Here is a 15,735-nt window from a genome sequence, read left to right as displayed (position 1 = left end):
CTGTGAAAATCTAACCCTAAACGTTGTTTCAACCAGTCAAATCACGTTCATATTTATTCCTCAGAGATCCTAGAACGTAACCAGACTTCACTATATCATTAGGGGTGTAGTATATCCCATCTGACACCAAATTTGGTCAGAAAGCGATGCCTTCATGGCACGCCGACGACATGGGTGGTCTTCACTTGATCGACTAACTTTGTCAAATAAGCACCATCAGGGTCACACAAAGCTAGCTAGATAGCCAATGAGCTGGGCTTCACTGGAGTATCCGGAAACCCCGTATCTGTCGCAAAATGTAGCTGCTAACCTTGTGCGACAGCAAGCCTTTTGCTTTTGGACAAAAATAAGAATATGGAGAGTTATGAAAACTGGGTGTTTTGCAAATATTGAACTTATAATATGGCTACTAATACTGGAAAAGCTAAATCAAAGTCTAAGTATACAGATTTGACTATATTCTTGCAGAAAAAGTTCATGTGAATGTAAATGTGTCCTTCACGATTTGCCCAAATGTACCTGGGTGACTTCACACTAAATGTCATGTAATTTTCTCATACATAGTTATCCTCTGAAACTTTGTACATACACTGCTGCCATCTTGTGGACACGGAATTACAACCAGTGATGGCTAGATGTGGGACCTTCTGTCAAATATGGTGGTAGATAAAATGTTTTAAAAAGTACGCAGAAATGAATAGGGCCTGATTTTTATTTATTTTAAAATAAAAAAATGGTTTACATTTTAATAACAAATAAATTCCCTGAGTAAATCTAACATCTCTCTTCTCGAGCTGCAACACACAGACATGTACGGAGTTTGTGTCAAAGGACATGGAGATTAATACATTATTCGACGTAGCTACCCCGTGTCTGCCCCTGCTCTTGTTTGTTGTGATGCTGAGTTTGCCGACTGTCAGCTGTACGTAAACACATGGACAAATCCCTTTTCAACTCTAGTGTTTACCTTTCCACAACACACAATTGTTTCATGCTAACGTTAGTGAACGTAAAATGGACATTCAATGGGTTTCAAAGTGCCATTTGCTAGTGATAGAAATGAAAGGCGAATACGATAAATTACTGGTCGCATTTGTGCAAATGTAATATACATTTAATTCTGCGTTGTATTTTCCACGTAACATTCAGGGGCGGTTCTGGGGGGCAGTGCCCCTGTGACAACAATTTTGGACCCCCTTGTGGCCCCCCTAAATGTGGACTATGAAATCATTTTTACATAACAAATTTTTGCTATCGTTCTTTTTTTACATCTGTTATTAGACAGTGGCAACGCGGAACACTAATGATTATGAACATGGTCTTTTGCCTGCTAATGCCCCTCTAACAGTACAACTGGCCCCAGCTTGGGCCCCCCAGTTGAAATGCTCTAGAACCGCCACTGGTAACATTACGAGGATCATGCAACCTGATAGACTGTAATTATGATCCACGTCATTAAAGCATTACAAAAGTATAATCAAAAGTAAATATAAACATCTTGGCATTACATGGAGGCGGGAGTTTAGAAGACTGCGCGATGAAGAATGAATGAGTGGCCGGTATTAGCTATAGAGGCAAAGAAATACAATAGGCACGTTTTACAGCGTTCAGATTCCCTTCGCGGTAGCCTGCTTAAGCTTTGTGTAGCCAGTTTGCGGGCAGTGTCGATGCAGTCATTTGTTTTTATTTTTATGTTTTCAAAATAATTTAGCTTTTAGTGTTGATTAGGAACCGTGTCTAAAACGCCAATACTTGTGAGCTGGCCCTAGTGATTGGCCCTGTTTGAGAGGTGACAAGCGTTCCACTACTTCAGAGACTAAACTTGGGGGCATGTGCTAACAAAAACGTTACAGATAATTATCTCAATTCTACACTGTACATGTAATGGAATAAACATAGACAATCTGCTAATTCCACAAAACATACATTTATTTGATATATTCTTATCAGTATGAATCTTTTATTTCTGTTTTTCAGAGGACTGAACCAGGTGTGATCCATAATGTTTGTCTAAGAACATGAGCCGTCTGGTACTCTAAAAAGTTGGACAGGGTTGGCAGGTCTGGGAAAGTCACATGAGAAATGTCCAACGTATTTTCCCTGCTAAGCACTGTACATGAGATTAATGGATGGATTTATTCTAAACACAGTTGACTAATAGGCCTAGTATTATATTTGGCTTTGGGGGGTTGCAGCAGTTCAATGCATAACTCTAAAGTCATTAGTGTATGTGTGTCTCCCATGAAGGCAAGTGAACAAGTACCCACAGTGTAGAGAGAAGGGAGATGAAGGCTCAGAGGGAAAGCATGCATGTGTGACTGATGCTTCCCAACCTCTCTAGATGGAGCTGTACATTCACATAGAGGAGATGGAAAGAAAATAAAATATCATGTTTGCCCTCCATCCTCATCCTGCAGCAATGCAAGAAGAGGGGGGGGGGCTCAGTGCCAGGCATTCCAAGTAGCCCTGATGGACGTGCTGCCCAGGCTGACTGGGTGATGTCATCAGTCCAACTCTGCTGCCTGATCGTCACTTCCACTATTGTTCTGCTGTCTGTGTTAAGGCTCCATTTCTATTCACTATCATCTGAGATTCCTCCTCTTGCTCTCTTTATCTCTCTAGTTATCTCTCTCCTCTCACTCTTGTTTTCTCTCTCCCTTGAGATTCTGTCTCTTTTCTTCTAAATTTATGTCAAACTGTTGAATGAAGACCTCATGAGACATCAGTGTTTTTAGGCAGCAAGGCAGGCAGCCATGCAGGCCGATAAAGTAAGGAGGGTTCCATACATCTACAGTGAAATTCCTTAATCGTCATCCCTTAAATCCGTTTCAGCTGTGGCTGCGGTCTCCTAAGACTTTAATGCTTAAGATAATCACACACTCCAGTGCCTGACAGCCAAAGTGGGATCTTATTGGAAAATCTATGTAGTACAAAGATGAGTGGCCTTAAAAGTTCAAGTGAGTTGGTGTTATTGGCATGGTATGTGTTGGACAGCCCGACCTTGTGAACCGTGATGGGTGCGTGGGCCGTGGATGGATTTCATGTCTGTGTGGCGGATCGGACTAGGAGCCCCGGGGCGGTGGGGCAGCCAGGCAGCTCGATGGGGCTGAAGGACACAGTGTCCTGGTTCAAAAGGATATATAGGCAGGGGATGCTTGCCACTCTCCAGACTGGCTCCCGGTGAGGGCATGAAGAGCTGCTTGAGAGCAGGCAAGAGAGCCAGGCTGTTACATCTCATACAGGGTACCACAGGTGAGGGACTGCAGGAGAATTGGTGACTTATTGTCCTGAAGAGGATTTTTTAAATTTTTTTTTATTCAGTCTGGTGAGGTCTTTTTTTAAAATCGAGTCTAGTTGGTGTACAAGTTTGGATTGTTGTTTAATGATTGATTACAAAGACTGCATTTTCTTTAGATATTATCAATCTACTTGCTTCCAAGTGGTGGATTCTCTGCAGTTCAAGTGAGGGGCAGACTTGTTCTTCAAGTTTTTAAATGGTGGAGCAGAGACGTTCCAGAGTTCAGTGTTGGTTATTGTTGACCAGGGACGCTGCTATTTGGATCACACGGTGGGTCGTCCATGTTAGGCAGTAGATTGGACATTGATCCATCGTGTGGTTTGGTCAGAGCAAAGCAGACCGGAGGAAAACGGGTCAGTGGTCCACTAATCTGAGAAACAATTAACTTGTCCTCTCTGCCCCTTATCTCCTAATCCCAATCCCTGTTTAATTAAAACTGTGAGGATGACATCAAAAACCTTGTTGGGATGACTTGGAATTCCTTTTTGGGAGAACACTGATAGAAACTTGAAGAACCTTGCAAGGCCTTGCTCTGAACTCTGAGTGTTAGTAGGTGTGTCCTTTTTGTTTTTATTTTCCGTGATGACATTTCAACTCTCTACACGATGCAACGGCAGCCAGATCAGTTCATTTCATCTGCTTCAGTAACAGTGCATTGTTAGACTCCCCTCTGAATGGGAAGATATCAGAATCAGTTAAACTAAGTGCAGCTGGACAAATAAACAACATTAGGCTGTGAGTGGAATGGCCAGATGGAATAGATCCCTGCACACACCAACATTATTTCTGGACATTGCTGAAACAATTCTTTCCACGCACCACTCTGAATACAACTCAATCACCCGGTGGGCGAGCAGTGGACAGCCATGTTGCTTACTCTGGCATCCAACAGCCATGTCATTTCCTATGGCTGGATCCAGACTACTCACTCATTGTTATTTTAATTTGAGTTATTTAATCATTTCATGATTTGTTTTGTTTTTCTTTCAACCCTTTTGTACTGGTCCGTTCTACACAAAACGCCATCACGCAACGCTATCCTGTTGTCATGCCAACCTACCCTTCCACTCCATCACCATTCCCCATTCCTTGTTCTGATTGGTCCTTCCAATTCTTACTTCCCTGTTGGCCCTGCTCCTTGCCTCGCCCCTTTCCACTCCAAATGCATGTTCCTTCCTGGTTGGAGATTGCAGAGTGCACTGTAGCCCCAGTAGCAATGGAGGACAGTGACCATGAGGCTCACTCATCATCGGATGACCTGGACTCCGCCCCGCCATCCCCTGGCCACACCAGGGACCACCACCATGAGCCCGAACAGGTACCAGTGACCAGACAAGGTCTGGGTCAAAGATTATGTCAAATACTTTCCAGATATTTGAGCTGCTGTGCTTGATTTAGTTGGACTGACACCAGTGAATGGAACAAATGGAATAGTCCAAAATGTTCCAAATTCCAAGCTAAAGCAAGTGCACCTCAAATAGTTTTAAGTATTTTCCATATTTCTATTGGTCTCTGTGAACCCCCCCCCCTTTAAACCCAATCCCCTGTTGTCACACACAACACAGGGATGTTGTGGCAGGAGGTTTCATACTGCTGCGCTCCATATGTACCACAATCATCCCTCTGTCGGCATGCAGGGATAATCTCCTATTATCCTGAGAACCATGTGGAAGGACAATCTAAGATTCATACATACCAAGGACTGGCAACAATATACTTGAACATTTTAATTTTAATTGTCCACATGCTTTAGACTCCCTTTGTAGTTTACTAGTTCCTGTTTGAACCAGTTATTTGTGCAAAAAAGTTGTTTACTATTGGTCCAAAGAAAGGAGGCCCAATAGGCTGTGTGTCTGTTCACAGGAGCTTAAACTTGGAAGAACACCAATGTATCATCATGACTGTGTCCGCTCTAGATTAGCTCTCAAAACTTAACATCACTATTGAGCAGAGATATGGGCCGATAACTCCAATTTACTCAGCTCTAGGGGAACCATAGCAATCAAAGTCACTCTGGATTAGAGCGTCTGCTAAATTACTAAAATGTACAGTCGGAAAGTATTCAGACCCCTTCCCTTTTTTCACATTTTGCTACGTTACAGCCTTATTCTAAAATGTATTAAGTAATTTTTTCCCCCTCATCAATCTACACACAATACCCCATAATGACAAAACGAAAACATGTTTTGGCAAATGTATTAAAAATGAAAAACAGATGCCTTATTTATGTAAGTATTCAGACCCTTTGCTATGAGACTCAAAATTGAGCTCAGGTGCATCCTGTTTCCATTGATCATCCTTGAGATGTTTCTACAACTTGATTGGAGTCCCCCTGTGGTAAGTTAAATTGATTGGACATGATTTGGAAAGGCACACATCTATCTAAGGTCCCATCGTTGACAGTGCATGTCAGAGTAAAAACCAAGCCATGAGGTCAAAGGAATTGTCCATAGAGCTCCGAGACAGGATTGTGTCGAGGCACAGATCTGGGGAAGGGTACCAAAACATATCTGCAGTATTGTAGCTCCCAAGTACACAGTGGCCTCAATAATTGTTAAATGGAAGATGTTTGGAACCACCAAGACTCTTCCTACAGATGGCCGTCTGGCCATACTGAGCAATCGAGGGAGAAGGGCCTTAGTCACAGAGGTGAACAAGAAACCAATGGTCACTCTGACAGAGCTCAAGAGTTCCCCTGTGGAGATGGGAGAAACTTCCAGAAGGACAACCATCTCTGCAGCACTCCACCAATCAGGCCTTCATGGTAGGTTGGCCAGACCGAAGCCACTCCTCAGTAAAAGGCACATGACAGCCAGCTTGGAGTTTGCCAAAAGGCACCTAAACGACTCTGACCATGAGAAACAAGATTCTCTGGTCTGATGAAACCAAGATTGAACTCTTTGGCCTGAATGCCAAACGTCACGTCTGGAGGAAACCTGGTACCATCCCTACAGTGAAGAATGGAGGTGGCAGCATCATGCTGTGGGGATGTTTTTCAGCAGCAGGGACTGGGAGACTAGTCAGGATCAAGGGACAGATGAACAGAGAAAGTACAGAGAGATCCTTGATGAAAACCTGCTTCAGAGCTCTCAGGACCTCAGACTGGGGCGAAGTTTCACCTTCCAACAGGACAATGACCCTAAACACACAGCCAATACAACGCAGGAGTGGCTTCGGGACAAGTCTCAATGTCCTTGAGTGGCCCAGCCAGATCCCAGACATGAACCTGATTGAACATCTCTGGAGACCTGAAAATAGCTGTGTGGCGATGCGCTCCATCCAACCCTACTGAGCTTGAAAGGATCTGCAGAGAAGAATGGGAGAAACTCCCCAAATCCAGGTGTGCCAAGCTTGTAGCATCATACCCAAGAAGACTTGAGGCTGTAATCGCTGCCAAAGGTGCTTCAACAAAGTACTGAGTAAAGGGTCTGAATACTTATGCAAATGTCATATTGAAGTTTTTTATTTATTTTACATTTCTAAAAAACAGTTTTTGCTTTGTCATTGTGGGGTATTCTGTGTAGACTGAAAAAATCTATTAGAATAAGGCTGTAATGTAACAAAATGTGCAAAAGTCAAGGGGTCTGAATACTTCCAGACTGCACTGTAAATGTAAAATAGCCTCTTAGCCTTCTCAATACACTGTAATATTTATAGTGGCGCAGGCTGGGGATTCTTTACACAAACTGGGTCAGGAAGGGCATGCATGGCTGAGGTAACTTGAGCATCAGCCCTAAGGACATGAGCACCAATCTGCATCTCAAATGGCATCCTATTCTTTATACAGTGTACTGCATTTGACCAGGGCCCATAGGGAATAGGGTGCCATTTGGGATGGAACACTAGTCTCTAGTCTGAGAACTCCAGGAAGGGATATCCCTTTACAGTTTCAACTACACACAGAGGCTCTGCCTTTGTTGGTGTCATGAATTGTAGGTATTGTCATCAGGTAAGGTAGATGGTTTACTCTTGTGGTTTGGGAAAAGGCAGAGATGGGAATAAAATAACATGTAGTTATGATTGACAGGTTTAGGTAGATTTGAAAATGAGTGCTGTTACTGATCACCACAAATTGATCAGTCATTGTGTAAATGACATTTGAGGTGACATGTTTCACACCAATAGGTTTTTATCAGGTTTCCTCTGTCTACCGGTATGTGTTGAGTGACACACCCATATGAATAGATGATGTCATGTTTGAGTCCTTGTTGATGTCATAAGAAGGTGCGTGTTCATGACTGTTTGCGTTTGAAGCTGTATGACACCATATACCACAGCAATTCATTTGAGCAGTCATCTAGTAATTAAGAGGGTTCATTAGTCATTTAGAGGTTAATTTCCTTTAGCTCTACTCAATCAAATCATATTTTGTTGTGTAACCTGTTAAACAGTTGCCTACACTCTTTATCATCCACGTGGCTACAGTACTGTACCTTCTCTTGAATTGTGATGTCCCAAATTGCAGCCTATTCCCTATGTAGTGCACTACTTTTGACCAGGGCACATAGAGAATAGGGTGCCACCCAGACTCAAGAGTCTACCATACCAAGGCTGAAGCTGCTGAGCAGGGAGAATCTTTACAGCCAGCTGCCACGGCACTACACTTTAAACTAGATGTATCCTCCCATTTCCTACAAGTTCAGGAAGGTCAATGTCGTTCTGTCCTTGAGCTGTTCTTGTCTATTAATGTTCTATATTATGTCATGTTTTGTTTGGACCCCAGGAGAAGTAGCTGCTGCTGCTGCTTCAGCAACAGCTAATGGGGATCTAATAAAATACTAATACTCAAATGATGAGTTATCTACTCGAGCAGAGGACACTGTAGGTTCTATTTTTGGCGCTCTATATTGTATTGGACAGAGTGAGTGTGTTCTCTCGCGTCAGAATCGGAGGGTGTGCTTGTTATCAGTTTGATGGGCATCAGGGATCTCTTCTTCCTCGGCATTCCTCCCATCAGCACAAATATTTACCCTCCCCTCTTACGTTGTTAACCTTGTAGCTTCTCTGGTGGTCTCTCTAGTGACTCAGTCAGTCGATATCTTCTTTCCTCGCAGTCTCTTAGTGTAAACCTTCTCTAAACCCTAGAGAACTAAGCCTACCTTGCACTTAATGATTTCTTAGGTTTCTCTCCACTAAAACATTCAGTGTCTATAACCACTCTCCATTCTTCTTTTTTCCTGTTGATCCTTATGTTGCCCCTGTTACCTTCGCGCCTTGTTTTCCTTCCGATCTATATTAACCCTTCCTCCTGCTCCAACCTTTACTCCCCACCATCCATTCTTCTCTGCATCACCTCTCCCTCCCACCCGCACCGCTCCCTGGCCCCCTCCCCCTTAGCACTCAAGCCATTCCAAGGACGATTCTGAAGACTCTGAGTTGGAGAACATCATGCAACAAGACCCCTACCACAGCGGGGACCACCCTCACCCGCCTCTGGGTGGCTATGAGCACAGCCCGGACCATGAGCACTCCCACCCGGTGGACAGGGAGGCGGAGGGTGGCGACACCCCCGGGACGCCCACCTTTTTGCGGCCCCCCACGGCGGGTGGCAGGGCCCAGTCAGACAACCAGGGCGTAGGGAGGCTGCAGTTGGGTGGATGTGGAATGGTGGATCACTATGACATGCAGTCTCCCCTCAGTCCCACCAGGCCCAAGAGCCCCTGGGGACGCTTTGACCCCTACGACTTTCCAGAGGTAAACTTCAGGCCAGGGGGACCGTTTCGGGTGTAGAGACCAGAGGCAACACTATGGGAAATGTGGGTTGGGTTATCACCTGTCCAGTCCAAAGAGGCTGTGCTTTAGCCGCAAAGGAGCACTAGCAGCAGGTTCAGGCCATTTCCAGTGATGTTTACTTGGAAACTTTGGTTGTGTGTCTGGCAGATTACTCAGTTTGTGGCTTTCGCTTTGAAACTGATGTTGGTCAAAGATGGTAGTGTGTTCTGGTGTGTTGACAATGGCTTCATTCAATACCCTACATCTGTTGAAATGGCTTTGGGTTTGAAGACATGTATTTATGTGTGGTAGGAGTTACCTTTTTATTGAGAATGATTACTGTAACTCGCAAATGTGCCGCCACCAGAATTGAGCGATGTGTTTAAATAGGCGTCTGTGTTTCTCTTGCTTTCACAGGACCAAGACAAGGACTATGTGGGCTTTGCAACGCTGCCAAACCAGGTGCACCGTAAGTCTGTCAAGAAGGGCTTTGACTTCACCCTGATGGTAGCAGGGGAGTCTGGTCTGGGCAAGTCCACCCTGGTCAACAGCCTCTTCCTCACAGACCTCTACAAGGACAGGAAGCTACTCAACGCTGAGGGTAAGGTAGCCATTTAGGTGTCTCATCTTCTTCTGAATAAATGAATGAATGATATAAATGGCCAGCTGCTGAGGACTTGTGTGTTTTAACCCCAGAGCGGATCACTCAGACAGTGGAGATCACTAAACACACAGTGGACATTGAGGAGAAGGGCGTCAAGCTGAAGCTCACCATTGTAGACACACCTGGCTTTGGAGACGCTGTCAATAACACTGAATGGTATATGTCAAACATCCTTCCTTCATAGGACTCTTCTTTGGTGTCAGGAAAACACGAAACAACTCAACTCCTATTATGATCCTAAGGCAGAGCTGAGTAAGTTCGAGGTATTGAGTTGATCTTAACCTTTGGATATACGCGGCAGTCTTCAATACAGTCGTCAAACTTTTATTGCAATTAGGCTTTGTATTGTTGCATGAAGCAGTTTGAGGTACAGTTGCAGTATAGCTCAGTATACGTTAGGGGAATGACTGTCTGCATTGCCTCAGTGCTGATGTCTCTGCCCTAGCTGGAAGTCAGTGGGTTAGGGTTGGTATGGTTAGTTGTAGGGTGGCTGTATCTGCAGTATTGCCTCAGTGCTGGTGTGTCTCTGTCTCCCCCACCGCCCTAGCTGGAAGTCAGTGGCGGACTACATCGACCAGCAGTTTGAGCAGTACTTCAGGGACGAGAGTGGACTGAACAGGAAGAACATCCAAGATAACAGAGTCCACTGCTGCCTCTACTTCATCTCTCCCTTCGGACACGGGTGCGTCAGCTACGACATGTTGTCTCTGTCTCAATACTCTTTAAATGGAGTCCTTCTATTGAGCTAGACATATTGGTTGTGTCTCAATACTCTTAGAATTGTTTCCTTTCCCCTTCTACCTTCCTTCCTTGAGTACCACCGAGAGGGTTTCCACTATGCACCATGTTGGTTTGCACCATGTTCCATGCATTCTAAATGCATTGGGTTTCCGTGGATTCTAGAACCACTCTGCTCTGCTGCCTCCAGGGAAATCTGCATCTGGTGCAGTGCTAAACGTTCTATCCAATTTGAGGGGCAGATGCTGCAGTACTAAACTTTCTCTCCAATCGTCGGTGTAAATGCTGATGCAGTACTTTTTTCTGAGCTTACTGTCTGTTTTACTCCGCTGTGTTCACTGAAAGGAAAAATCTTGAGCACAGTCATTAGCGCTTAAGCACTGCTGCAAACCTGTAATAAGGAAACAACTCCCTCTGCTGACCAATATTAGATACTACTACAATCCTTGAAAATATGGTTTATGAGGATTACCTTCATTTGGATTACCGTAATTATCTCTTAACCATATCCAAATTTTGTCAGTGTTGTCTATGCCCATGTTTCCACATGTACAGTGTGTTTTGGTTGTTTTCTCAGTGTTGACTTGTTGTCCCTAATTCTAAGTTGCTCTGGTCATTTAGTCTGCTAAATTACTAAAAATGTATGTCATATCTTGTTGTCTTGTATCTGTCTCAGTCTGAGGCCTCTGGATGTGGAGTTTATGAAGGCCCTTCATGAGAAGGTCAACATTGTGCCCATCCTGGCCAAGGCAGATACACTCACACCCACCGAGGTCAAGAAAAAGAAATTCAAGGCAAGCCACTAACTGGCTTTTCTATCTGTGTCTGCTTGTCTGAATACCATGGCTCTGTACAAATAAGAAATGGACAGGGGACATTGGTTTCAGCAAATTTCTGAAACATATTTTTATTTCCAGGTGACTGTTTTGATGGATTTGTTTTTGCTCCTTGTTCTTTTGTCCATCCTCAATCACAGGATTTGAAACAGTTGAATGTTCTCCTCCTCTTCTCTCTGTCCCTCCCTCCCTCCATCTTCCTGTAGATCCGAGAGGAGATCCAGCAGTATGGGATTAAGATCTACCAGTTCCCAGACTGTGACTCTGATGAGGATGAGGACTTCAAACAGCAGGATCAGGAACTCAAGGTGAACCACATTTATCCAAACCTCATATCACTAGTTGAGGAAGTATGGCAACCTCATATCACTAGTTGAGGAAGTATGGCAACCTAAAGGACACTAGTCATCATAAACAACCTGTCTGCAATACAGGAATGCTGGGTTAGGAAACCCAGATTACAGATGATGTCCGTAACCATGTTATTATTGAGCACACAGCCTTAAAGTCATCTGTTTGTGAATTCTGTTCATCTCTGTGCACCCATGCATTAGAGGGCAGGCTGTAGCTGTGCAGCCAGGACAGGCCAGAATGTCATTTTGGTAGATAAATGGTGTCTCAGTCTCTCCCCCTCATAGAGCTGTGACTGTGACCTCATGTGCCCTGACAGTGTGCTCTGTCCATTCCAAGTAGGGGGGGAGAGAGAGAAATGGGTAGATCTGCAATGCAGCGTTTTCCACTGACTGCATTACCTCATCATAACCACAGATATATATTCCTCCCGCTTTGTACTTTATTCATATTCACCTCTCTTGCTCTGTCTCCCTCCTCCAGGACAGTATACCGTTTGCGGTGATCGGCAGCAACACGGTGGTGGAGGCCAAAGGCAAGAGGGTCCGGGGTCGTCTTTATCCCTGGGGCATCGTGGAAGGTAACCCTGTTAGTTATTGTGTGTCGGGGTCTTATGTTAGAGTTGAACTGGGATGTGGACATGAAGCTAGGGTTAGGGTTGTGGTTTGGGTTGTGGTTTGGGTTGTGGTTAGGGTAGTGGTTGTGGTTAGGGTAGTGGTTGTGGTTAGGGTAGTGGTTGTAGACTAGGGTTGTGGTTAGGGTAGTGGTTGTAGACTAGGGTTAGGGTAATGGTTAGGGTAGTGGTTGAAGACTAGGGTTAGGGTAATGGTTAGGGTAGTGGTTGAAGACTAGGGTAGTGGTTGTAGACTAGGGTTAGGGTAGTGGTTGTAGACTAGGGTTAGGGTAGTGGTTGTAGACTAGGGTTGTGGTTAGGGTAGTGGTTGTAGACTAGGGTTAGGGTAATGGTTAGGGTAGTGGTTGAAGACTAGGGTTAGGGTAGTGGTTGAAGACTAGGGTTAGGGTAGTGGTTGAAGACTAGGGTTAGGGTAGTGGTTGAAGACTAGGGTTAGGGTAGTGGTTGAAGACTAGGGTTAGGGTAATGGTTAGGGTAGTGGTTGAAGACTAGGGTTAGGGTAGTGGTTGAAGACTAGGGTTAGGGTAATGGTTAAGGTAGTGGTTGAAGACTAGGGTAGTGGTTGTAGACTAGGGTTAGGGTAATGGTTAGGGTAGTGGTTGAAGACTAGGGTTAGGGTAGTGGTTGAAGACTAGGGTTAGGGTAGTGGTTGAAGACTAGGGTTAGGGTAGTGGTTGTAGACTAGGGTTAGGGTAGTGGTTGTAGACTAGTGGTTGAAGACTAGGGTAGTGGTTGAAGACTAGGGTTAGGGTAGTGGTTGAAGACTAGGGTTAGGGTAGTGGTTGAAGACTAGGGTTAGGGTAATGGTTAGGGTAGTGGTTGAAGACTAGGGTAGTGGTTGTAGACTAGGGTTAGGGTAATGGTTAGGGTAGTGGTTGAAGACTAGGGTTAGGGTAGTGGTTGAAGACTAGGGTTAGGGTAGTGGTTGAAGACTAGGGTTAGGGTAGTGGTTGTAGACTAGGGTTAGGGTAATGGTTAGGGTAGTGGTTGAAGACTAGGGTAGTGGTTGTAGACTAGGGTTAGGGTAATGGTTAGGGTAGTGGTTGTAGACTAGGGTTAGGGTAATGGTTAGGGTAGTGGTTGAAGACTAGGGTTAGGGTAGTGGTTGTAGACTAGTGTTAGGGTAATGGTTAGGGTAGTGGTTGAAGACTAGGGTAGTGGTTGTAGACCTAGGGTTAGGGTAGTGGTTGTAGATTAGGGTAGTGTTTGAAGACCTAGGGTTAGGGTAGTGGTTGTAGACTAGTGTTAGGGTAATGGTTAGGGTAGTGGTTGTAGACTAGTGTTAGGGTAATGGTTAGGGTAGTGGTTGTAGGCTAGGGTTAGGGTAGTGGTTGTAGGCTAGGGTTAGGGTAGTGGTTGAAGACTAGGATTAGGGTAGTGGTTGAAGACTAGGGTAGTGGTTGTAGACTAGGGTTAGGGTAATGGTTAGGGTAGTGGTTGAAGACTAGGGTAGTGGTTGTAGACTAGGGTTAGGGTAATGGTTGAAGACTAGGGTAGTGGTTGAAGACTAGGGTTAGGGTAGTGGTTGAAGACCTAGGGTTACGGTAGTGGTTGTAGACTAGTGTTAGGGTAATGGTTAGGGTAGTGGTTGTAGACTAGGGTTAGGGTAATGGTTAGGGTAGTGATTGAAGACCTAGGGTTAGGGTAGTGGTTGTAGACTAGGGTTAGGGTAATGGTTGAAGACCTAGGGTTAGGGTAGTGGTTGTAGACTAGGGTTAGGGTAATGGTTAGGGTAGTGGTTGAAGACTAGGGTTAGGGTTGAACCGGGATGTGGGCATGCAAGGTTTAGGGAAACACTGCCCTAACCTAACACTCTCTGTTACTCTTGACAGTGGAGAACTCGGCGCACTGTGACTTTGTGAAGCTGAGGAACATGTTGGTGAGGACACACATGCAGGACCTGAAGGATGTGACACGGGAGACCCACTATGAGAACTACAGGGCTCACTGCATTCAGAGCATGACCCGCATGGTGGTGAAGGAACGCAACCGCAAGTACGGACACACACACACACACACACACACACACACGCGCTCATACACTGTCACTCATATGTTGTTTATAGCTTCGATCAGGTATCTTAATGCTGCACGTATTGTTACTCCTATACAAACATAATGTAGCTCAAGTACAATTCACACTAACATAAAGTCACAAACTCTAACAACATATATATATATATACACCCACATACTGTTAAGCATATTGTCTTTCTTCACTCCTGTAGTAAACTAACCAGGGAGAGCGGCACAGACTTCCCGATCCCTGTGATACCAAGTACCACAGACACAGAGACGGAGAAGCTAATCCGAGAGAAAGACGAAGAGGTACCACGACACTCAGAGCACGATGAGCACTCAGACCCAACTCTAGAACCCCACTCTGACCCGGGCCTAGACCCAGGGTCTGAACCTGAGGCCTCCTGAGTCCTCCAGGCTGTCAGTCATACAGTATATACATTCCATCCATACATGCAGGTGCCCCTGAAGACCCCGGTCAGGTGGGATGATGGTGGTCTGGTTTGAGGAAGGGTAAGGGGTTAGGGGTGACAGTCGGCCCCTACAACAGCACCCAGCCCTGGGATACACATGAACTGTAGGAGAAGACTAGACTAGATCTGGGTACAAATAATGTTTTATATTCAAATAGTATTTGAACCCAGGTCTGGCTGTAGAATATAATATGCCAGGTCGCATTGCCTGGGTAGAGTAGTGGTGTAGATGGAAAGAAGCCCTGGTTCTTTTCTCACTGTTTCAGTTTGTCCCTGTCCGAAAGCACCATGGTGTCAATTTCATCTAATTATTTATTTATTTATTTATTTATGATTAAAAGCTGATGAAGTTCTTTAAGGTTAACACTACCTCAACAAAAATGACCTAACCTGAGATTATGATACCCTGTGACCCATGTGCGCAACTTGAGTTTTGGCACAGCTCTTTTATTGATATCAGTGCATCATTTACGCAAAAATCAAGGTAGATTCCCCCCTGAAAGACTTGAGCCATTAAAAACTAATACATTATTTTCAGTTTTTTCCTAGTTTTTGGTATGTAACCCTTTCCATTATTAAAACGTTGTGAATACAAAACTGTCGCCATAATTTCATCCTATTTTGATGTGTGTGGGATTGGGGGGGGGGGGGGATGCTAAACAGGGCAAATGCGTGTCTGCAAGCACCATATCTTTCTCACTCCTACTGCATATCACAGTATTGAATTAACAGGCTTTACATGTAGTAATTACCAAAATGAATGTGTGTACTTGACTGAACACACAGTCACACACAGTCACCAGGCTCGTTTACGTGGTCTCCAGACAGAGCGAATGGGGTGGCAAATCGGATCAATCAGTTGTTCTCCACTGGCTTGATGGTCATTGGATAGGGCTTGGTCATTGGTGCAGTGACGTAGAAGTAATGGGCGTGTTCCAGGCCACCTGGACTGTATACATGAATGAACACACGCATCCATCATCAGGTCACATGGTCTGAAGACAGAATAG

The 15,735-nt window shown here is 44.7% G+C and overlaps 1 protein-coding gene across 6 annotated transcripts in view; it reads left to right on the top strand.

Moving 5' to 3' along the window:
* LOC106612835 (septin-4) overlaps window positions 1–15,735 on the top strand; it is an 83,615-nt gene that overhangs the window by 65,564 nt on the left and 2,316 nt on the right. For 3 of the 6 annotated variants that reach the window (XM_014214399.2, XM_014214402.2, XM_014214400.2), the window contains 8 exons: window positions 9,428–9,611; window positions 9,707–9,830; window positions 10,222–10,356; window positions 11,089–11,206; window positions 11,455–11,556; window positions 12,083–12,179; window positions 14,066–14,228; window positions 14,462–14,561. In XM_014214399.2, coding sequence (XP_014069874.1) covers window positions 9,428–9,611; window positions 9,707–9,830; window positions 10,222–10,356; window positions 11,089–11,206; window positions 11,455–11,556; window positions 12,083–12,179; window positions 14,066–14,228; window positions 14,462–14,561 — 1,023 coding nt within the window. Of the gene's footprint in view, window positions 1–3,134; window positions 4,617–8,635; window positions 8,993–9,427; window positions 9,612–9,706; window positions 9,831–10,221; window positions 10,357–11,088; window positions 11,207–11,454; window positions 11,557–12,082; window positions 12,180–14,065; window positions 14,229–14,461; window positions 14,562–15,735 lie in introns of those variants that run through there. The other 3 variants (XM_014214396.2, XM_014214394.2, XM_045724549.1) reach the window with 3 other exon arrangements.

This window comes from Salmo salar, chromosome ssa09 (genome assembly GCF_905237065.1).
Source record: "Salmo salar chromosome ssa09, Ssal_v3.1, whole genome shotgun sequence".
Taxonomy (NCBI): domain Eukaryota; kingdom Metazoa; phylum Chordata; class Actinopteri; order Salmoniformes; family Salmonidae; genus Salmo; species Salmo salar.
The sequence above is the reverse complement of the archived record's forward strand: the minus strand, read 5'-3'. Positions and strand labels throughout refer to the sequence as shown.